The sequence below is a fragment of the Pelmatolapia mariae genome, linkage group LG20, assembly GCF_036321145.2.
Source record: "Pelmatolapia mariae isolate MD_Pm_ZW linkage group LG20, Pm_UMD_F_2, whole genome shotgun sequence".
In the NCBI taxonomy this organism is placed as follows: domain Eukaryota; kingdom Metazoa; phylum Chordata; class Actinopteri; order Cichliformes; family Cichlidae; genus Pelmatolapia; species Pelmatolapia mariae.
The window spans coordinates 10,392,501-10,415,046 of NC_086244.1; the positions used below are offsets into that span (position 1 = coordinate 10,392,501).

A 22,546-nucleotide genomic window follows, 5' to 3' on the forward strand; every position below is an offset into this window, starting at 1 on the left:
GGAGAAATGTCAAATTAACAGTGTTGAACACAAAATAATAGTCTCATGATTACACAAAAACTAATATTTTAAATTGTTGACACACTATTAACCTAAAACTATATCCAAACTAAACATGACCAATAAAAAATAAATAAATAAATAAATAAATGATGTTGACCTTTGCCTGGCGTCCAGATTCCAAACAATCCTGCAGAGTCACCTTGTCGTCTAGAGATGTAGCGAGAGGTCTATAAGAAATCCCAGACAAGAGTGTAAACTTGAGGCCAGTTAGCTTCAGGACTTTTTAGTACCATTCAAAACCAAACAATCAAAACCGAAGAAAAATAAATAAACTAAAAAGACATACAAATTATTTGATTATTGTGGTTCTGTTGAGGTTCTAGTTGCACATTAAAATCCTTGCTATGATCTGCAGTGAGCCAACACAAATATTTTAACCTGTATTGGTACATACCTGTTCATGCCAGGCAGGTTTCCCCAAAAGTAGCGTGCTCTGTGAGCAGGACTGACTTTTACTGCATCGATAAGAATTGGATTACACTGCAATAGAAGGCAGAAAGCATATATTAGGCATTAAAACTTAATGCAGTCTGACCCTCACCCAGGCTGGTAGCAACTTTTACTTAAAGAAACATCACCTCCAGGAATCTGCAGATATCCGATTTGTCATTGGCACTCATGAAAACCACGTTTTCAAACAACCAGAAAAATGGACGGTTGTCGTCCTCTTTCGGCCTCAACAAGGTCAGTATGCGGTAGAACTCAAAAAAGAGTCTTCCAGTACCCTCTGCAGGATCAACAGGGAAACAATTTTATTTAAAAAGATGACAAATAAACCTCTAGTGAGTCTTTAATTTTTTTATAGAAGTTTAGAAGTTGCATACCAAATAATCCTTTTCGAAGAGGGTTCACCATGGACAGGTCGTTACATGGACTGCCTCCAATCAGAAGATCGAAAGGACCCCATTCGGCCAGCTTTAACACACACAAAGAGACACAAACTCACTGAGATAAATTAAACCATCATATACACAGAACTTAAAAAACAGGAAGGAGTTAAAATACATTTTGAGCATTCACGTGTGTCTTGCTTGTACTCACATGTTTCCTTGTAATGGTGCGAACGTCATTGACGTATTCAATCTTTCCCTCGTGCTTGACCATCCCTACGGCAATTGAATCGTCACAAATCTCTGAGGCAATGTAGCGCTCGATCTTAAGGCCCAGGTCTTTGAGCACCAGATATCCTGAAATGATGTTAAAGTAAATTAAATCAAGGGAACAATTAGAAATGCACACATTTTGCCAATTCAACACTTTTCTAGTCTTACAGTATTCAAATGATTCATATACTTGTGGGAATGTCTAATTGGAGGATTTAACATTTTCCTAGGCTACCTGACAGATTTTCAGCTGGTTTTTAAGCCAAAAAGGAGGACAGCTGAGGAGCTGCTCATTTTGTTCAGTTGGATTATCTAAGATCACTCTGGATACAGGTATCAATCACATTTATGTACGGTAATCTAGGCTATCCAAAAGATCAATGCCTCAGCCCAGAACCTGAAAACAATGACTCTGAAACTAACAAATATTAACGACCAACAGAATGGTGGATGACTACCGTTAGCTAATCATTTTCACCTTTGCGTTGACTTTGACGAACTGACTACTAAGGAGTCTTTCACCTCCCAGACAGCACCATTATTGGCCCATTCAGGTCAAACCACTGACCTGATTGGTGGACAACCTACTATATTTTTAATTAATGTTAAATAAACCGTCTCCTATTACATTAATACAGATGCCAACTGAACCTTCCAAGGCTCTTCATTAGTATGCACAGACAGAGTGTAATGGGTATTGGCTGAGTTTTCCACACAATGTCATAAACTCACCTGTTGCAATGCCATCAAAAAGCGAGAGCACCTTGATTGGCCTGCGCTGATCAGCAGAAATTGAAGGGTAAACTCTGTGAGGCTCCTGTGGTTAAAAAATGAATTCGAGTAACATTTAGAAAAAACGAAATGGCATAAACACACAGATTTAACTTGAGACTTCTTTGACTGGCAGAGCTTAAGAAAAACTAATTTCTCACCCTCAGAGAAAAACAAAATCTGAATGTTATCTAGCACTGAGGATCTGGAGCTGATCATTAAAAACGCTCAAAGAACTGACTGCTCATTCCAGTAATTAAAGGTGAAAGCAGGTCCATTATTAATAAAACTAAGATGCTTTTAATAAATAATTTCATTAAATATTTGATAATATTTGATAAACTATGCTTACACACAGCCAAAGGCAACTGTCTAACATCAAATAATTGCCCCTCTTCCAGCTCCACTTCATGCATACAGTAATGTCCAAGTACTCAGAAGTAAGAAACTCCCCAGGTGAAGATGATTAGGACTTCTGGGTCATGTGTAACATTAATTTTAACTTCCAGCAAAATCCTCAAAGGCGTCGACACATCTGACCTTAAACTACCAGCTTAAAAAACCAAACCTGCAGTCACTCGTCAGCCTGCAATGCCTGGTTCATAATCAGTCACATAAGTCAGGATTAAAAGGTTTTAACGGGAGTTTAAACGAAATACACTTTGACAATTTGCATTTCGTTGAATGCGACAGGATGTTAAAATTAAAAATAATAATAATAATGATAATAAAAAAACAACCCCTACTCCCCCCAAATATCATCATATCATGAAGGCACACACACACCACAAGGTCATTTTCATTAAAATGAGTCATCCTCTAATCTGGAACAAAATCTCAGTGCTGTTAAATGTTAAATTAACTGTAATTATAGCACATGTTACCATGCTATAATTACAGTTAATATAAAAATATATATTTAAAAAATGCTACATTGACTAATTTAACATCACCTGACTCTCAAATGAAGAAAAAGATCTCTGTATGTTGGGATAAGATCAGACCGTTTGCTTATGAAAACAAAAACTGCATTTCTAATTAAAGATAAGAGCGGCACGTACAAACTCCATTGCGCTGTTGTTGGCAAAGAAGTCTTGGACCTTCACACTCCAGTCTGCCCTGAGTTTGAGGTTTCCTTCACACTGTGATGGCTTGCATATGTAGCAGCTCCACGGATCAACATCTTTCAGCTTATCAAAGGTTTCTGGGCCCACCAGGATGTTCAGACAGTCCTTACAGTAACATCTGGGAGACAATAAAAATAAGAACATCAATCTCAGAAAGTTGATTCTGGTTATCTGGATGTAGCGTTTTCAGTGGGAGAAACTTTTCACCACTCATCCAAGTGATAAAGACAGAAGAGAGACTGAAGAAGTTTTTAGATGCTGACGAAACATAAAATGAAACTCAGGGGTTTGTGAACTGATACAAAGACCTTAAGAGAGGTGAGGGGGTAGGACATGAGATAAAGGGAGAGGTTAGTGAATGATACTTTGACGTACATCTTCTCTCATTTGGTGGACTCACAGGTGCTACTCAATAGTATATACATCCACCATATTAAAAGGCAGTGGATACAACAGACCAGCCATTTTGTTCAGTTGGATTATCTAAGTTGTTTTTTAAAGCACCCCAGTTTTTATTTAAAGTCTACATAGGCTGAATTCAGCAGACAAGTGCCACCAAAGACACATGTCCGATATCCTTAGTTTCCATGAAAACTAGTTTGTCATGCAAATACATTACTTTTGTAATCCATCATGATGTTATCGTGCATCGCAAAAGAAAAAAAACTGACATGATGATACTCCTGGATTCAGCGACTTGGCATTCTTTATGCCACATACAATATGATAAAATGACTTACAAATGACATCAAACTCCTTCTTACAACCACAGAAGTTAAGCCTTAGAATTGATACTTTTATTTCTATTCCATTATTAAATAATCTAGTGATATCTGTCTGTCATAAATGGATATAATAAACAGAAACTGAAAGCAGGACCTAAAGTGAACTATTCATGATGGAGTTTTGGCTGAAAAACTGGGTAAAGTATCATGTGGTATATTAAAATATAAATGACTGAAATAAGCAGTCAATGCCATAGTTGATCACTTCAGCCCTGGAAGTATAGTGCACCAATGACAGTCTCAAAAATCTGGATTCGCCCACAGTTTTAAGTGTAAATAACCTGAAGAAGCAACCACATCAACTTAGGTGTGGCTTACAGAGCCATCACTCAGGAGAAATAAAAGTGCTTATAACAATATCCATCCATCAAGCCTCCACTGAAGTTAGTCTGCTGCTACTTCAGTCTAAGCAGGATATGCTATATGTCCTTCAGTCCAGCAACACTCCTAGGAGATCCTGGAGGATTCCCAGGCCAAATGTCCAATTATGGAGATACATAATCTCTCCAGTAGGGGTGGGCAGTATAAACGGTATACAGCAGAAACGATATGAATTTGGCCAACGGTAGAGATTTTGACTATACCATCTTACTGCGATAGCGCGTGTTGATGATGTCATCAAGCTGTGCCTGTTTTGGTCGAAAGCATGGCAGCAGCTGCAAGCATGGAGCTTACAGGTGGGGAGGAGGAGGTGCTCATAAAGAAGACCGGTGCGACGTCGGTCATATGCACCTGGTTTGGGTTTAAGCAGTCGGATGTTGAGCAGAAAAATATCGTCTGCAAATTATGCTGGGTGACAGTAATAGCGAAGAGAGGATATACAAGTAATTTGTTTTATCACCTTAAAACAAAGCACGTTTTGGAATATGAGGAAAGCCAAAAACTGCGCTTTCCACAAACGCCCAGTCAGTCAAGTGGAAAGAAAAAAGTGGCCCTACACCTAGCCCTACACACCAGCAGACTGATATTTTCCAAGCCTTTTCCAAAGGCACTCCATATGAGAAAACGAATCAGCCGTGGATATCACAAATGCCATTACCGTGTACTTGTGGTGCTGTTTCTTACAGTGGAGGAAAGCGGCTTTATGATTAGGACACTCGATCCACGTTATGAGGTACCTGGTCACAAACATTTTAGCCGAACTGAAATGCCCAAAGTGTAATTTAAAAAAAAAGTTTTGCACAATAAATGTTCTTAAAATAGCATTCTATACTTTTTTAAGTGTGTTTATTATATATATGTGTGTGTGTGTGTGTGTGTGTGTGTATATATATATATATATATATATATATCCCACCCAGTCTAACCAGATGCCCAAATCACCTCAGCTGGATCCATTTGACCAGCAAGAGGAGCAGTTCTGCTTCAAGCTCCCATCAAATAACTGAGCTGCTCACCCTGATGCTGAGCATTGCCACCATATACTCTTTCATTCATTTAGATCATGTGACCATAGATGAAGGTTTTAATGGACATGGCTTCACATCAAAAGCTTTGCCTTTTGGCTCAGCTCTCTTTTACAATGACAGCACAATACAATGTGTGTAATGTTTGTAGTAGGTGAAAAGATATACACAGAGTGGACCGCAGGAAACATTAGTGAAGCCAATGTTAGAGGTCAACTTAATGACTTTACTGCAAATATTATAAATGTCTCTCTTCTGATTATAGTTTCCTGATTAAGAAGAAGCAACAAGGGGTTATCCAGTGTGCTTCGGGCTCTGTGAAATTCTTTTTTGTCTCCCCTGCCCTGCAGGAACAATGCCTTTTGTGTATTCTGAGACCACAAAACACATCAGCAGTGTCTCTGTAGCAGGATCAAACAACAAGAACAACATCATTTTGATGAGCAAATGTGAAGTTTTAGTGGTTTAATGATGCCAGAAGGAAGACTTTAAACTACTTGCATCCTTTAAAGTATTATGGAAACTGTAGCCTGGTGCAGTCATCTCAAATTTGTCTCATGGAACAGGCCTATAAAAGTCAGAGTTTGTCATGAGCAAGTTCATGAATCCATCATCAAGAGGTTCTCTCAAATATTTCTGTAACAGTCTGACATTAATTGCTGAACTTTGTCTTTCTTATTGAAATGTTTTTACCTAAGCGAGAGTCGCACTGAGAAACCATAAATATCAATATGTTTGCATGTGAAAAAGAAAACCTGTGGAGTTTTTACCTGCAGCAGCTGGGATTGCCACACAGAATGACCTCTAAGCCTGCACAGCATACAGTGCAGTACGACTGGTAGCCGTCGTCATCGTAGCGGTACAACGTTTCGGTGAAGTTTGCCTGTAAAAATAAGGTTGCTTTCAGATTTTAATAGAGGACATCCTTCAGTTAATGGCTAAATATCGACACAGCAGGCTGTGGGAGAAACAGAATCTTTGTGTTATTACATTACCTTGCATCTTAGACAAAGACCACCTTTAAATAATGGGTGCTGGACATCAATATCAGTAGATCCACAAGACAAACAAAAATCTAAAGAAAAAAAAAAAGAGAAGAAAGTTGTGTTTGTATCAGTGGTTTTAAATCAAGTGTCTTCCATATTAGCTAAAGAACTTACCTTCAATTGTTTTTCCCTTTTCTTTCACGCCTTCTATTATTGATTCTGTAATGAAATATTCACACGCAATAAAAATAATGATGGCAACATAAAATCAGTTGCTTCATTTAGTAGTTTCCTCACAAATATCTCTTTACAAGTACAAAATAAAAAAATAACATTCACCTTTGTTATAGATGATGGCGGGGACATTTCCCTTATTTTTCAAAACATATTTTCTTTTCGCCGGAGGCGGGACGTCAGACAGAGTCGAGTCAGAGGATTGACCGTGTGGAGAAGAGTCTTTAAGAGGCAGAAAACAAAGAACATTAAATAAATTGGATGTTTTTAAGAAGCATCTTTGGCACCAAGAAGAAGGAAGAAGGAAAATAAAATATGGTGCTTTATAAAGAAAGTAAGAAAGAATTAAAAATAAACAGACATACCAACAGGTATAAATCCATCAGGTCCTGTTGGCAGAAATCCTTCAAAAGCCCAGTCCAACATCAGCTTCAGCTCTTTTTCTTCATTGCCTTGAGCCTCAGGAAAAGACTTTCCACACCTCTCACCTGCCAACTGCAGATTATACATGTCATCAAAATCTGGAATATGGTACAAGTACGTTAAACAAGGTCCAGCAGCTTGATGCTACGATACATGAAACGGTCACTCTGTTATTAAATTTCCATTGTAATAGGCCCTCCTGCTTTTAACCTCATAACATTCACTGACCTGAATATACAGTAAGTAGAGTGAAAACAGACATCATCTGAAAGTGCATCATCGAATGATTCAAACACTTAACATGAGCTCACAGCAGCGATAATTCCTCACTTTGTACCAAGATTGATTACACAGCACAACTGTTTTTACCGACATCTACAAGGACACATATCTGAGTCCAACAAACACAAGCCTTTAGTGTTTTTGTAATAAAAGGTTGCTCAGTCAGTTTGTTCCTTTTAGCAAATGTTTTGAAATCAAGCCATGGTTTTAACAGACCTACTGAAAGAGTAACTTCAATAGATAACCATTTATACCTATACTTGACTTGATGTAGTCTTTTCCTAAGAGTCCAGTCACACCAGTTTGGCGACCCAGTGGTCACTTCGTAAAAATCTGCACTCCATGAGCCGTTGGCAAGCGGCTTCAAAAGGGTACATGCTGTTGTCAGTACAAAGTGCTGCACCAAACACCAACTTTGATTGGTTTGGTCATTAGCAGGTTGATGCAGTCATTCATAATTATGTGTGGAAGATTTCGACTTGTCTGCGAACACACTCCAACTACTCCCTAAGTGGAAGCAGAACTGTGACGAGTACAAGACAAGCCGGAAATAGTATTTAGTATATTTATAGTAAATAGTATATTTTGCTTTCAAAGTAAAAGCTGCGTCTTTTGAAGCGTGTTGGTTTCAGGAGGCACAACTTTCACCTTTCCAAGCTTAGTGGTTAATTAACGAGTGCTTAAAGAGCAGTGTTGGGAAGGTTACTTTTAAAATGTATTCCACTACAGATTACTAATAACATGCCCCAAAATATATTTTGTAATGTATTCCGTTACGTTACTCAATGAGAGTAACATATTCTGAATACTTTGGATTACCTATTATACTATCATGCTTTTTACAACTACATGAATGTACTATTGCTGTGTGATTTATTACTATTACTGAAGGTTACTCGCCATACCAATACCAACTAGATGTTTAAATCTTAATATAAATGAGTAACAGTAGGGTGGACATTAGGTGAGGCTGCACTTTTTGCAGTGATCTTGTATAGAAAACTGTTTCACGCGTATATAAAACAGGTCCGCAGCTCCAAACCGTAGTAAAGGGACCTCTGGCTAATACGGTGGGTTCCGTGTCGGGCTCGTAGCCGAAAACTAGCTTTACTTTGTTGTCTGGGTCAACTTTGCTAGCAAGAGACAGAGAGAGGCGTTGAAAGGCTGCTCCAACGGAACTTATTGTTTCAGAGGAAAACACGAACACGGTGTACAGTCGAGTCTTAATAGCGTACTTACAAATGGGCTCGTCAGGCACGCCGCAGTGGTTATTATTATATTTACATGCTTCCAGCTCCCGTTTCTGCTCAGTGACAGCTCGTACTTTTCCTTTTTCTCCCTCCCTCACTCACAGACACATAACGGGTATGGCAGTCCATTCTCCCTGCAGCACGGACTACACTGCCCATGGGGCTACATGCTTTAGGGCGATGCCTGTAACACTCTGCCTATTGCCTTCATATTAAATCATTTTTGCGAATAATTTTTTAAAATATTTCTTCACGTCATTATGCCGTAAGTAGGGGTGATATGTGCCGCGAAATTGAGACACAGACATTAGAGCCTCTTAATGCGTGTTTTGTTTGGGGCATGGAAACCAAAAATAGAGAGACCATAGCCTAACATACGAAACAGGAAAATACCGCCGTGTAATCCATTTATTTCAACAACGTAACTGTATTCTGAATACCACCTTTTTAAACGGTAACTGTAACGGAATACAGTTACTCATATTTTGTATTTTAAATACATAACGGCGGTACATGTGTTCCGTTACTCCCCAACACTGTTAAAGATAAGTTGGTCTCTTCCATGCAACTACAGGTGACTATGGCCATCTTCTAGTGACCAAAGCAAACACAGTTGTTTTTGGTGCAGCACCCTCTTCCACTTTCAAAAGGTGACAACCGGCAATCACTCACCAAATGGTTAGGGAATAAATAATGTTGAACCCATGTCAACAGGAGGTTGCCAGGTTGCTCTTTCATGGAGCTCATGAGCATCTGATGAACTAAACCTGAAATGTCATATCAGCCTGAGATGGATAATGAAATTAAGATTTGTGAACTATTTCTTGAAGTTTTAAACTTTTTACCATAAGTTATTCACCATTAGAACTACATTAGTTTGGTTTAGCAACACAAACTAATATGTCTGAAGGTTCTCAGTCATCCAGGTCATTGTAGTCTAAGGAGCTTGGAAAGAAAAGGGTCTTTGAACAGAGGCGGTGGCTTGTGACACCAAGTGTCTGCCATCTATAATCCAGTTTTGAGATCCCTTCCCAAACACTTTAATGCCCACTCACATCCTGGGCCAGTTGACCTCAGGAAATCACATCATAGGGTGGGGCAAGGTTTCACAATGAGCTCACCCGATAGCTTGGCTGATTGTGACCTACACCCGTCTTCACAGCTTGGCTCGTGTGATAAGGTAGAGGATCATTAGGGGGTCCATTGTCCCTCTTGGGTGGACACTCCCACAGGGCTTAAATCTGGGACTCGCCACCATTTGACCCTAGAACTGAAGAAGCTTCTCAGATGAGAGATGAAACGTCTTCATGCAACTTAAAGAAGTCCAGATGCTTTTCTTTCCAAGCTCCTTAGACAAACTAATATGAATATAATATGAAGACAAATGGCACATGAAAGACAACACAAAACATAAAGTAGTATAAAACATTTAAGACTACCTCAAGGATTTGGTAGATTGCTTTCTTGTATATGGGCAAGCTGGCAAAGGAGTTTTTGCAGAAGCACCTAGTGAAGGCAGCAAATGGCGTAACACCCTCAGTGTATACCTGCAACAGAAAGAAAATCAGATGTAAACAAAATCCGAGAATTGTTTCTGCATCATGAGCAAATAATGCTCAGCTTAAAGTCGTGCATTGTAATTCTAACCTCTGAGAACATCCCGTCTCCAAACCACTCCACCCTCCGCATACCCACAGGAGCACACTTGGTTTTCCATGGCACCACCATCCCAGGCCACCAGTTAAACCCCTTAACCTTACCCCACACCAGCGCTCCTGTAAGAAACCCTTTACCATCCTGCAGCAAAAATACGAAAACAAAAGCAGATTATTCACATTTTCTTATAAACAGACACAGACACTTTATGATTATGATTCAACTGTCAATACCTCTGTATGCATCTGCTGTTGGGGTTTTTTGTGTTTCTTTGAAATAAAGCAGCAGTAACATTACCTGGTAGGCCGGTTTACGTCGTGCTCTGGTTGGTGTGTGTTTATTGGGCGTTGAAGAGTCTTCCGACTGGAAGTCAACCACATTTAGGTAAAAAAAAGAAGTCAAAGAAGTAAAAGGTAATGTATATTTTTAGAGGATAAACAGCGTCTTTCTTTAAAAGAAAAACAAAGGTTGTGACTGAAATCATATTTGAATTGCATTTGTGGCACATTGTGTTAAAATGAAGGTACGGAGCTACAAGTGTTAAGATTCATTCATTCGTTTTGTTTCATGCGTCATAATATACTCTAATATGATTAATTAAATTGAGAGTCTTTTACTGTAATTTGAATTTCAATATTATGGAAGGTTTAATAACTGGACAACATCATTCTCCCTTTACCTTTTCTCTAATCTGACCTCAGGTGAACAAAGCGAATGATGAAACTGAATGAAATGAAGTTAGATGTGGGACTAGATTCTAATCAGTTTTTCCTCTCAACAATTTCTCTCCCTCAACTTTGTTAGTGCTGTGTTTTTGTTTTTAGTACTCCAAATCACGGATTTTTTTTCCTTTTTCAAATTAAGAGTCCTCTCCAAAATTAGCTGCTACTGACTGACTGACATCTAGTTTCACTGTCAGTTATCAGGAACTGCTGGTGTTCCTTTGTGCTGAAGTTAGTCATAATGGACTTCTGTGCTTTCAAACGTTTCTTTGTCTTCCTCTTCTGCTCTGACGTTGCTAAATCTCTCAGTCTATGTGAACTTCACTTTACCAAAGTAAAAGTAAGACTTTTAAAAACCTTTGTAATTTAGGATTTCAAAGAATTGCATCAAATGTATGAGATATGAGTGACAAAATCAAACTTATCAAAAATGTTATAAAATGATACATTTTTACATTTAACTGAAAATATGTGGAAAATATGCAAATGTTGGCAAAGAAAAAGAAGCAGAAGAGGCTAAAAGCATGTTTAGTGGAGAGACCATGTTAGTGAGGGCAGCTAAAATGGCTTGGACACATGCAGAGGAGGGATAGTGGATATGTTGGACAAAGGATGTTGAAGCTGGAGCTGCCAGGCAGGAGGAAAAGAGGAAGATGACAGACGAAGCTAGGGATAAAGTGAGACGGAAGCAGATGATCTGTGGTGACTCCTAAAAGGAGCAGCTGAAAAAAGAAGAAAATTATATCTTCATGCTGAAGGTGGAAAATGAATTTCCAAGTGCCCCACCGTAATCTCACAATCAGCCGTGTCCGCACAGAAGTAATAAAAGCTGCATTTACACAGCTCTACTTCTGCCCCCACTATGCACCAGAATAGTTGAAGCAGCCAGGCCTAACAACTTTTCTGGCCAAAATCCCCTAACAATAACATGCATACTGAATTCCTATTTATGTCTTTGAATTAAGCAATTTGAACAAAGTCAGGAACATGAGACCAATCATGGACGTGTATCAGTATAAGCAAGGTAAGGAGGTCCATAACAGGTTAAATCTAAAAAAGGACATCTAGTTAGCTGGCACTAATAAGAAAAGGGATCCATTTTCTAGAATCTCGGGAGTGGTTTTCCCATAAAGGATCTCATACTCTCTGTTTACATTCATCCTGTAATTTATTGCCATCTTTTGGCTATTGTCTCTGGATGGAAGCTACCATGAATTTGTTGTTTCTGTAATTTTCGTGGTCATGTCCCGTTTCCTGTTGTCAAAGGCCCATTCTTAGAAAGCCGAAAGTGGAAAGCAGCATTTTTTGCAAGTTCTGACATGCAGAGCATAGGTAAACTTTTACAGCGGACCAATGGGAGACAAGTGTGCTAGTCATACTGCCACCGGCTCAGCTTCCCCTGCTCTGTCAATAGTAACACCGCATGTATCTAACGCACAGATCTCTAAGGTAATTAAGCATCTACAAGACACCAGCAGAAAGCGAACAAGCAAAATTAACTTAAGGATGCAGTTTGAAGCAGATTTTTATCATTCCTTCAGCACATTAACGAGGAAGACGCTCACATTTCAGATTAGAAGACGATCAACTCCTTGTTCAAGCGGGAACATTTTTTATTCAATATTATCAATATTCAGATAATTTCGCTCTTACTCAAGTAGCTATTTTTGTCAACTAATGTCTGATGTTTTATTACTTTTGAAATTTTAAAATCAGGAAGCCCAAAGTTTGTTTATTTGTTTTTATTCATTTTTAAATTCTAGCATTTTATGGCCCAGTGGTATTTTGGTAGCATACTCGAGTACACCTACCACATCATCTTGGGACCCCAGTTCATTTTTGCTGTCCTTATCAAGACCTATGGGTTTGGACCAGGTGTTATCACCAGCCTGAAACACTGTACGGGTCTTTGGCTTCTGGCGCAAGCTGCTCTCCCAGCCAAAATTTCCCCTAATGGTCCCCTGAGAGACAGCATACTCATTACACACAAAAAACATGCACATGCAAATGTTAACCAAAACACACGCACATACACGCCCTCATATAGGCAAACTCCACTTCATCTTCCTCATTATGGAAACTATGAAGGGCAACAGGGTGTTAGTACATGACAGGGACTTAAGAGAGAAATGCAAAAATAAAACGTTCAGCTATTACGTCACATTTTAAACTTCACATAATTTACCATTCAAAGGCTGAATAGCCACATCATCTGCTCATAAGTCTAAAATGTTTTAGAGCAGTAGATCAGAAAACAGAGGATTAACAGAGAGAAAAAAAAATCTTTTACCTCTTTCCATAAGGCACCATTCACTCCAAGTTTATTTTCATATCCATCACCTGGCTCTTTGGAAACAGTATTATATTATTGGTTTTTTTAGTGCACTGCATGATCTTTCAATCTACAAAATAAACAACATGATATTTTAAAATGTTGTACATCAGGCAGATAGAACTGTAAAGTTTTTTCCCTTTACCTATTTTTGTAAGGCGGACTTCACATGGTTTCACTTTCAAGGGAAGGCCATTCTGACCTAGAACATGAATGCGCAGAGTTAAATATGCAATATCTCCCACTCAACTTCTTTTACATTTAAATCAGATCATCTCAAAGCTGCAGAGGGAAAAAAATTACATCAAAACTTTAGTGTCGTTGATGTTGTTTAATTGTTTCAACTATTAGTGAGGCACCGTGTCTGGAGACCAGCTGTACTTGTAAATGCTAGAAAGGTCCAGTCTGCTTTGATACCAGATCAGAAGAGTTCAAATAAGGGGAAGTAGAGCAGGGCGATATGACCAAAAATATTTATCACGATATACATTTGAAAATTTGCGATAACGATATAACTGACGATATAATTGATACTAGACAAAATACTTTACAACTCCACAACTTTATTAGTGCAAAAAAAAAATCAATGTATTTTCACTTAAACAAGCAGCTGTTTTTTTATGTGCATTAAAGTTATATAAAAATTTAACAGTGCAAATGCAAATTCCTTGCTGACAGTTTAGCCAAAAGGCATTTCCAGTGGAAATTGGCCGACATATCCTCAGCATAACCATGTATAATATCCACAAAGCTTAAAAAGAGGTTATACACACACACACAATACGGTAATATTATGTTCAAGCACAGTACGTATCACTCCGCGAGGCTCCTGCCTACGATAGCCGTAATGCTCCGCAAATCCATCAAGCGGTGCGGGTTCGTAGCTTAGCAAAGTTGTGCTAAAACATTTGACAGATTTTCGAGCGCCGTGTACCACATAAAATTGTTTCGAGGTCAGTAAACACAACCAGAATTCATACATAAGGCACACGGGATTATAAGGGGCACTGTCGATTTTCAGAAAAATCAAAGGATTGATTTTAAGTGTGCCGTATTTTCAAAAAAAACCCAAAAAAAACCACGATAATAACAACGGCCCGCTAGCATGCTCTACCAAAAAAAAGTGCATTGTTGTGTAGCTGACGGATGAAAGCTAAGAATGCTGCAACCACTGAGGTTGCAGCATTTTTACAAACCAATTCTGGTTCATCCGTTTCATTCAACGATCCGCTTTCGACCTTCTCATTCTCTGTCGCCGCCATGTGCGTATGAAAACAAAGGCACTGCGCATGCGCGTTTTACCCATATTCTATCGCGATATTTCATTTTCTTATCGTTGCCCAACATTATACCAGTATTACCGTGAATGGTATGATATGGCCCAGCCCTAAGGGGAAGTGCTCATTTGTTTTTTCCTTATAATACATCTCCACCCAGCTCCCTGGAGACCGTATCAGAAATATGTCGTAAAACCGGTTTGTGGGTTACTCTTGTTTGTTCTTTGTATGTCCACCAGTCTATCAGAGAGAACAGGGAAGTTAAACGTACGAAAAGCTGAAGTGAAACCAAGTGTGGGGAAAAAGTATCCACTGCAGGCACTCTCCATACTTTCCACACTGTATGTTTTGATGTATTTTAAGACCTCTTCAATTCCTGCTAAACTCCACAAATTAAGCTAATGATCATCTCATGCATGAAAGGTTATTTGTTTATGAGGTTATCATTTAAAACTCAAATTAGGTGGAAATTTAACATGCTCCTCTTACCTCGTGTGCGAACTTGATAGTTCTTGCTGCTGTCAGAGAAAGTGTCAGACGTAACATCCAACTCACTTTCTGTTAAGGCTTCACTGTCAGAGACTCCACGAACATGATCATTCTCCAAGGCCTTAAAAACAACATAAAGACAGCACCAAGTGGAAAAAATTAAAAGGAAACGAGTAAATTTTGCACCTTTATTATTCCAGTGTGACACTGTTATGCTGGCATAATAAAGGTTTTGTTTATAGGCCCTTTTAACCCAGATATTTTCCTCCTAATTCTTAACTTTTATTTATTTTAATGCTTTCAGCGTTAATCTAGTTAAAATGACGTTATCAGCTGTCAAAGCGTCGCGCTAACGCGTTGACGCCGTCCAGCCCCACGCTGGTAACTTGTTAACGGAGATTTGCCGCATTAATGCAGTTATGGCGTTAATGTAATTTTAACGACAGCACTAATTTATTTCTCTTCAATTTATCTGACCTAAAGTTGTCAGGTTACTGCTGACATCCTTTTCCACAGCTATGTTTTTCAGTTCCTTCTGGGCTATCCAGAAGCATTCCTGAGCCACACAAGCTATAATATCTCCTCAGAATTCTGGCTCTACCCTGGGATCTCCTCCCAGTTTGTCTGGAAACCTCCAAATGGAGGCTTCCTCCTGATCAGATGCATGGCTGAGTCCTTTTGTTTCAAAGGAGCAGTGATTCTACTCCTCTGAATCAAACCTTTGAATCTAGTTTGATTTGATAGTGTTTTAATTCTTGGGGATTTCACTATTTCAACAGGTTTTTTTTAGTGAAAGGCCCCACTCATGAATGTGGCCACACATTGGACTGATGTTTTATCGTTTCATTTGCATCTCTGTGATATTCAAATTTATGCTCTAAACTCTTCTCACCATATGCCTTTCAAAATTGAAACTTCTGCACCCAGAGAACCTGTCAAACCTCTTTGCCTGCACGTAGATCCCGCATGATTATTTCTGCTACAGCTGGACATTTTTATTGCATATCAGAACACTAATCTTGCCCTGTCTTTGGACAGGTATCTCCCTCAGTTGCCTTCTGTTCATCTGTTTACTTTCCTACTCTACTTGAGTAAATATCCTGTCACTCAGGCTACTGGAAGGATTTGTAGCAGAGCTGATAGGAAATTAAGATTTCCTTTGATATGTTAAAGGAAGCTCTAACAAAAAGATCAAACTTGATTAAATATCATCTCTAACAACTGCCATACACCCCATGTTTGATTTAACACCAGTAATACCATTATCAATCCCTCACCCACTAATTCCAGAGAGTCCAGCTATATGTGATATTTTTTTACTCTGATCTCTGGTCAGTGTTTGCTGTTTTTAAATGTACCTATAAATAGTTTGAGGTGAAACTCATTTCAGCCATTTCTATTTGCTATTTTCTCCAAAAGTTGATTCTGTTCATCTGGACGTAGCGTTTTGTGGGAGAAACGTTTCGTCACTCATCCAAGTGACTTCTTCAGTTTCAGCTGACTGCAGGTTTCCCCAATCTTATAAACAGTACATTTGCATAATGACTGAAACCAGCCCACTGAAGGAACAATGGGCTGGGAGGTCAGTTCCTTAATCATAATTATGCAAATTCTCATGACCATTGATCAACAACCACTGACCAAAACCCACTGATCAATGGCCATGAGTACCATTCACAGAGAGTTGGGGAATGGCTGCAATCACAGCATTGTAAGATGGTGACAGATGTACCCTTAGGCCCCCTCCTCGATTCAGAGATGGTCTTTCCCTTTTCACGTAAATGGCCTCCTTGACTCCGCGCTCAAACCAGCGTTCCTCCCATTGTTCCTTCAGTGGGCTGGTTTCAGTCATTATGCAAATGTACCGTTTATAAGGTTGGGGAAACCTGCAGTCAGCTGAGACTGAAGAAGTCACTTGGATGAGTGACGAAACGTTTCTCCCACAAAACGCTACGTCCAGATGAACAGAATCAGCTTTTGGAGATTTACTTTCCTGGATGATTCCTGGAAGATATTTGCTACTTTATTCTGTCACAACCCAGAGCTTATAATCACAGGCCAGCTCTACCTTCACCATAACTACAGGTACAACACCCGCATTACTGCAGCGGTGCACAGGTAAAGTGGGTGCAGCACCAGTGTGCCATTCAGTCGCTTTCACATCACTGTAAACAGGATCTTGAGATATTCAAAATCATCCCTTGAGACACCAACTCTTACCCTAAACCCACAGGAAGCAATCCACCATTTTTTCTTAATCACATATACTGTTTCAGCTGATTAATGTTTACTTGTTGTGCAGAACTTCGTTAACATTTGTTGTGTTTAAATGTCTATATAAACAAACTTAACTGACTAAACATTCACATACCTGAGTAAAAACCTGCTGCGCATCCAGCGGAGGACATGGGAAAGACAAAAGGATCAAAAGAAGCTTCCTGAAGATTGAGGTTGGCTTGGTGTCATTCAGTATGTTTTCCAGTGAAACCACAGCTGTGCTGTCCTTCTCTCCATCCTCGGCCTCTCCCTCCTGAGCCTTCTGATACTCAAGGAATTCATTCGTGAGCTGTTTGACTTCCTCAGGGGAGTTGCAGATTCCCAGCTTGGTGCCCAGCTCCCCGACTGTTTCCTCTGTCACTTTCAGCCAGCTCTGTGGGTTCAGCAGCTGAGCGATGCTCTTCAGCACTGAGTCATTTAAAGGCAGCTCCTCTGCGATACAACCAGTGAGTGCAATATAAAATGGTAATACGTCCTCCTGTAATAGTGGCAGTGCCTCAGCAGCTTCAGATGTTTTCAGAGAGTCTTCCACAGTTTTTTTACCCAGACAGAGTTCAGAGCTTGGCAGGTGGAAGTTCTTGTTCTTAAGAATTTGGACATCACGTTCAATGAGGAAACGATCAGCAGCCTGTGGACTTAGGAAGTAGGAGGTGTAAATGGAAATCAGACTATTGGCTTCTTCTAGAATAAGCTCAATATTAGTACCAGAAGCTTCCTGTGTTTTCCTTTGAAAACTGTGCAGAGGCTCTAAGGCCTGCTGCAGGAACATAAACATTGCCTTAACTTTGGGATCCTTAAGCTGAGAACAGATGGACTTAGTCTTCTCATCTTCATTGCAAGAACTAAAGTACAGTGTGAGATCGGTCCACATTTCCAATATTTTTGTGACCAACAGACAAACTCTAAAGCAGCTGGTGTTGGTGTGAAGTGATGCGCTGTCATTGCTGACATCTGAGTCAAAAAGATCTTTGAGGTTTTCATTCTTTGTAGAGCAGGCGGAGTAGTGTTCATGGAGATCTACCATCAGTTCTTGAGCCTGATTGGAGAGCTCCTTGATGGCAGCACGACAAGCAGCATCAGCGATGGTGTACAGGCCTCCTAAGGCTACGACGTTTGCGTTGAGTTCCCTGAGTTTAGAACAGATTTCCTCTGTGGCTGAACCATTGCCAGTTAGATAAACGGCAGCGAGATTATCTGTGGATAGCCCAAATTTCTTCAAGCTATCCACAACTGCTGCTGCAGACTGATCTCCTGCACCGTCCCCTGCCTGAAGAGCATCCAGAAATCTGATGCAGCGACTAGAGGCTTCAACATCAAAAAACCCAACAAGCAACACAGAGACTGCTTCATCTTTTCCTACAGGTACCCCTCCATAAATGTATAAACAGTAAGGAGTGTTTTCACAGGCAGATATGATATCTTTGGGGTACTGTGATCCCAGCTTACAGCGTGCAAAATGTCTATATCCCTGCTGACCTTTAGCAGATCCAGTGTAACAGTGATTGTAAATAAACTGGACAGCTTCATCACTGCAAGGCAGCGACTCAGTGACCTGTGTTCTTGCACCACATCTTTTCTTCGCAGCCCTTTTCCTGTGTTTGGTTGTTTCCACGTGGCGCTTAAGTTCAAAAAAGCCTTTGTTAATAGTGCTAAGGTCAGTACCACAAGAGGAACAGTAGGTATAGTTGTCTCCACGAGAACTGCGCTCAGCCCAAGCAAAAACATCTTTCCACTTCTCGCTGTAAGGAAACCTTTTAGTCGTTTTGCTGTTTTCCTCCGTGTCAGACTCTTTAGATCTCTCTGGTAAAACAGAGAAAACAAAAACATCACAGCAGATGTCCTATAACTGTGGTCCTCAAAACACATTACAGAGACTTATTCCTTTACCAAAGTGAAAGAAAATCATGCATGACAATTACCTGACTTAGGAGACACCAAAATAGGGCTGATATCACAGCTGTCACGAGCTTTCACAGCGTCATAATCATTACTTTTCACATTTTCTGTGTAGAAGCTCTTGAACCACTTGAGGAACTTAATGTTGCTGTTAAAATCCCCTTTTATGAGCTTCTCAACTGGAATTTTCTGTATCAGGACAAAGAAGACAAAATAACATTTATAAACACTATATTGTAAAACTCATTACTGAATAAAGTTTTCTTCAAAAGATGGATATCCACTGTTATACTTACAAGGAATTGCACATTTTCTTTCATAGCTAGTAATTTTTATTATTATTAAAAATATTGATGTTTGTGGCATAAGCATGAATAAATTAACAGTTTTAAAAAATATTTTATGTTACAGACATAACATGCTAAGCATTTAGTAAATGTGTATCTTGACATTTTTGGAAAGTTAGACCTTCAATATTTCTGCATATATAAATTTTAAATTTGTAAGCAGAGTGCAAACAAATTTAGGTAAGAAAGTAGTGATGACTTGCTGATTTGTAGACACAGTGTAAAAGACATTACTAGGTAATGACAATGAGAAATTAATAACAAAATGTATTAAAACAAATGCATGAGCTAAGACACTTTAATGCTATTCTAGTAGAGAACTAATGCATACCTACCTTTGTGATACCATTTGTGCTGAAGGCCTCATGGAGTAGTCTGAAATTGTGCTTACAGTCGTCCTCACTTTGTGCATCAAACTTCACCTTGCTCATGTCAATAGATCCAGGAAAAACACAGTCCATCATCTGACAGTGGCACGCACCTATCAGATCACACACATAGACAAGTTATGTTAACTGAGGGAGAATCATTGTTGTTGTTTTTTTAAAAACTACATGGTCCACACCAGTTATTCTAGCAGAAACAGGCTATTTTTATTTAATGAACAACACTTTATCATCAGCATCTCAGTAACCAATACATGTACACTGTGTTCTCTGGAGTTGCTTCAAAATATGACATAAGCAGTTTAACTTAAGAGACACTTTAAGGCCAGTAAAAGCTTGGGTTGGCGGGGTTACAGAGTTGTTCAGTCTCTCATTTGCAACTCACTAAAGTCTAAGATTAATGTTACAACCCAGTACCGGGGCAAAATGTGTAAGAGACATGCCAGTCCATTATTAACACACTTACACGTAAATACATATAAGCTGCCGAGCTTAATTGTTTCCAGTGATTAAGGACCCTGGAATGTATTTAACACATTTTTTGCTCATTACCGACTTCGAGGCTTTTCTCTCTACCTGCTGGTAATGCAATTTCTGCATGCAGTAATGGAACTTCTGCATGCACATCTATTTCACGTTTTTTTGGAAAGGCAAAGTGTGGAATGGACACAGTGAAACAGCACCTCTATTACATTTTGCTGTGATATCGAGTTGAATGTTATTAAAGTGGGCTAAGCCAAATGCATAGAAATGCATTAGACTATTCATAGTGATGAATCACCTGAACCCATCTCCTCCACATTTTTGAAGTTTGTCTTCAGGAGACTGTTGATCCATTTCAAATAAAAATATTTATCAGTGGAGGAGTCTGAGGTCCAGACCACTGTGCTCTCCATCTTGCAGCTCTCTAGAAAAACAAAACAAAAAACACAAAATACATTTGAATAAAGCCAGAGAGAATATTAATACACAAAGATTAGCGCGCCTAAACTAAAATTGTTATAGTATTTCATGGCTATAATACTTATATTCTTTCTATACACACATTTACCATATACCATAAGTAAAACCAGAGACATAATAAGACAGAGACATGGAACTCAAAGAATCTCGAGCTTAAAGCTACAGGAGAGTTTAGCAGAAGTATTCCATACAGAGAATAAGATTTCTTAAAAACAACAACAACAACATATTAATAGGCACAATGTGATACAGATGTCTTTTTTTAATCTTCTGACTTTACTGTTGATTCTAAAAGTACAATATTTATTTTAAATTTCCATTGCTTTATGAGATATTTTGCTTCATTATATCATAACTATATTACTTTATAATTATTTAAATGTATTCTTTCACTTCGTGTTTATTTTACCTTCAATTTTTTAAATATATGTGTTGTCAGACTGCACTTTAATTTACTGCACTTTATCCTACTTAAGCTATTTTGTTAGAGGCTGTTTGCCTCAATTCCGGGGAGCTGTAACAGGATCTTTTGGATTACAATACATTTTAAAAAGATCATCATGTGACTGCAGAAAACTTTCTACAGTTGTTTCTTCTCTGCTCAGATACTTGTTGCCATTTTTGTTTGTTTACTTGATCTTTGGTTGTTTAAAGCAGTTTTATTACCTCTAAAGACCAGTCGTTAAAAAAAAAGTAGAAGTTACTTTTTCCTACACCTCTTTAGGGCTACCGGATAACTTAGCCGCTAGCTAAATTAGCAAGTTAGCCGTTAGTGGGGGTAGCCGCAGCGACAGAAGCCGCACAAGTGTTTCGTGAACGCTTTGCTTCTCACCATGTTTTTGTCGGTAGGACGTCTCGATTGTAGAGACGTGTCTGTTGGAGCACACTGTTAAGTCAATCTTAAGCCTATCCGAAGATGCAGTCATTTCATTTAATCTGACTGCAGCTGAACATGTCGGCTTCGTGTTTGAATGAGCTCACTTTCCCCTCAAAGTCCGACCCTCCACTTTCAACAAGGCGAAAGTCTGAATGACCCGGTCATAACAAGAGACACGGCGCACAATATTCAATATTCATGTAAAAAGACTGCGCGTGCTTTGACAGCAGCAGGTATGCACAGTAACATTTTATACAACTGACTTGTTTTCTTATCTACAATACAATCAACACATTGCAACAACGTCATCTACACACAAGGGTGAGATGGTGACGGTGCCACACGCGCAACCACGTGCCACGGTGGCTTTCAATCGTTGCTAAAAAGTGATAACCTACTCCCACTGTGACGGACCGCTGACGCTAATGAGCTTAAGACTTTTGGGAAAAACAAAAAAAACTAGGGCCACTTCACACATCTTGAGAACAAACGTGTTATGAACGAAACCTAACCTCAACTAAAATTAACAAACTACGCATATGTGTTGAGCCCAAGATAGTGGTTTTACAACTTGATCACACAGGACGATGATCTTGTGATTATCCTTCAATCTACTACTGGAAATCGGAAATCGCAATGCATTATGGGATGTCGCCCGCCGCCATGATGTTGTTCACGCAAAACCAAAACAAAGGTAGATGCTAACAGATTATGAAGACTTTGGTTTTTCAGTTATGTAAATCAGTTTACATTTTTATTTCATAACATAACACTGCATACACATTTATAAAGCGTAAAGGTGTACACAGTATGTAATATTTACTTAATATACTTGCATGCTCTACCTTGTAGTTGTACTTAATTACACAGTGAATCTTAATAAATAAAAGCGAT

At 39.1% G+C, this 22,546-nt stretch overlaps 1 protein-coding gene across 1 annotated transcript in view; it reads right to left on the reverse strand.

Moving 5' to 3' along the window:
- Positions 1 to 20,627, reverse strand: part of dnmt3ba (DNA (cytosine-5-)-methyltransferase 3 beta, duplicate a) — a 25,542-nt gene extending 4,915 nt beyond the window's left edge. The window contains exons 1-23 of the mRNA XM_063463218.1: positions 20,594 to 20,627; positions 19,762 to 19,907; positions 19,092 to 19,268; positions 17,278 to 18,981; positions 14,907 to 15,027; positions 13,286 to 13,342; positions 13,099 to 13,154; positions 12,620 to 12,769; positions 10,384 to 10,449; positions 10,078 to 10,227; positions 9,870 to 9,977; positions 6,841 to 6,970; positions 6,581 to 6,697; positions 6,416 to 6,460; positions 6,251 to 6,330; positions 6,026 to 6,138; positions 2,999 to 3,182; positions 1,899 to 1,983; positions 1,105 to 1,250; positions 888 to 978; positions 642 to 790; positions 458 to 543; positions 161 to 230 (exon numbers count right to left, since the gene is read on the reverse strand). Of these exons, the coding sequence (XP_063319288.1) occupies positions 161 to 230; positions 458 to 543; positions 642 to 790; positions 888 to 978; positions 1,105 to 1,250; positions 1,899 to 1,983; positions 2,999 to 3,182; positions 6,026 to 6,138; positions 6,251 to 6,330; positions 6,416 to 6,460; positions 6,581 to 6,697; positions 6,841 to 6,970; positions 9,870 to 9,977; positions 10,078 to 10,227; positions 10,384 to 10,449; positions 12,620 to 12,769; positions 13,099 to 13,154; positions 13,286 to 13,342; positions 14,907 to 15,027; positions 17,278 to 18,981; positions 19,092 to 19,268; positions 19,762 to 19,907; positions 20,594 to 20,603 (4,041 nt within the window). The 5' untranslated portion in view covers positions 20,604 to 20,627. The remainder of the gene's footprint in view (positions 1 to 160; positions 231 to 457; positions 544 to 641; positions 791 to 887; positions 979 to 1,104; positions 1,251 to 1,898; positions 1,984 to 2,998; positions 3,183 to 6,025; positions 6,139 to 6,250; positions 6,331 to 6,415; positions 6,461 to 6,580; positions 6,698 to 6,840; positions 6,971 to 9,869; positions 9,978 to 10,077; positions 10,228 to 10,383; positions 10,450 to 12,619; positions 12,770 to 13,098; positions 13,155 to 13,285; positions 13,343 to 14,906; positions 15,028 to 17,277; positions 18,982 to 19,091; positions 19,269 to 19,761; positions 19,908 to 20,593) is intronic.
- Between the last annotated feature and the right edge of the window lie 1,919 nt (positions 20,628 to 22,546).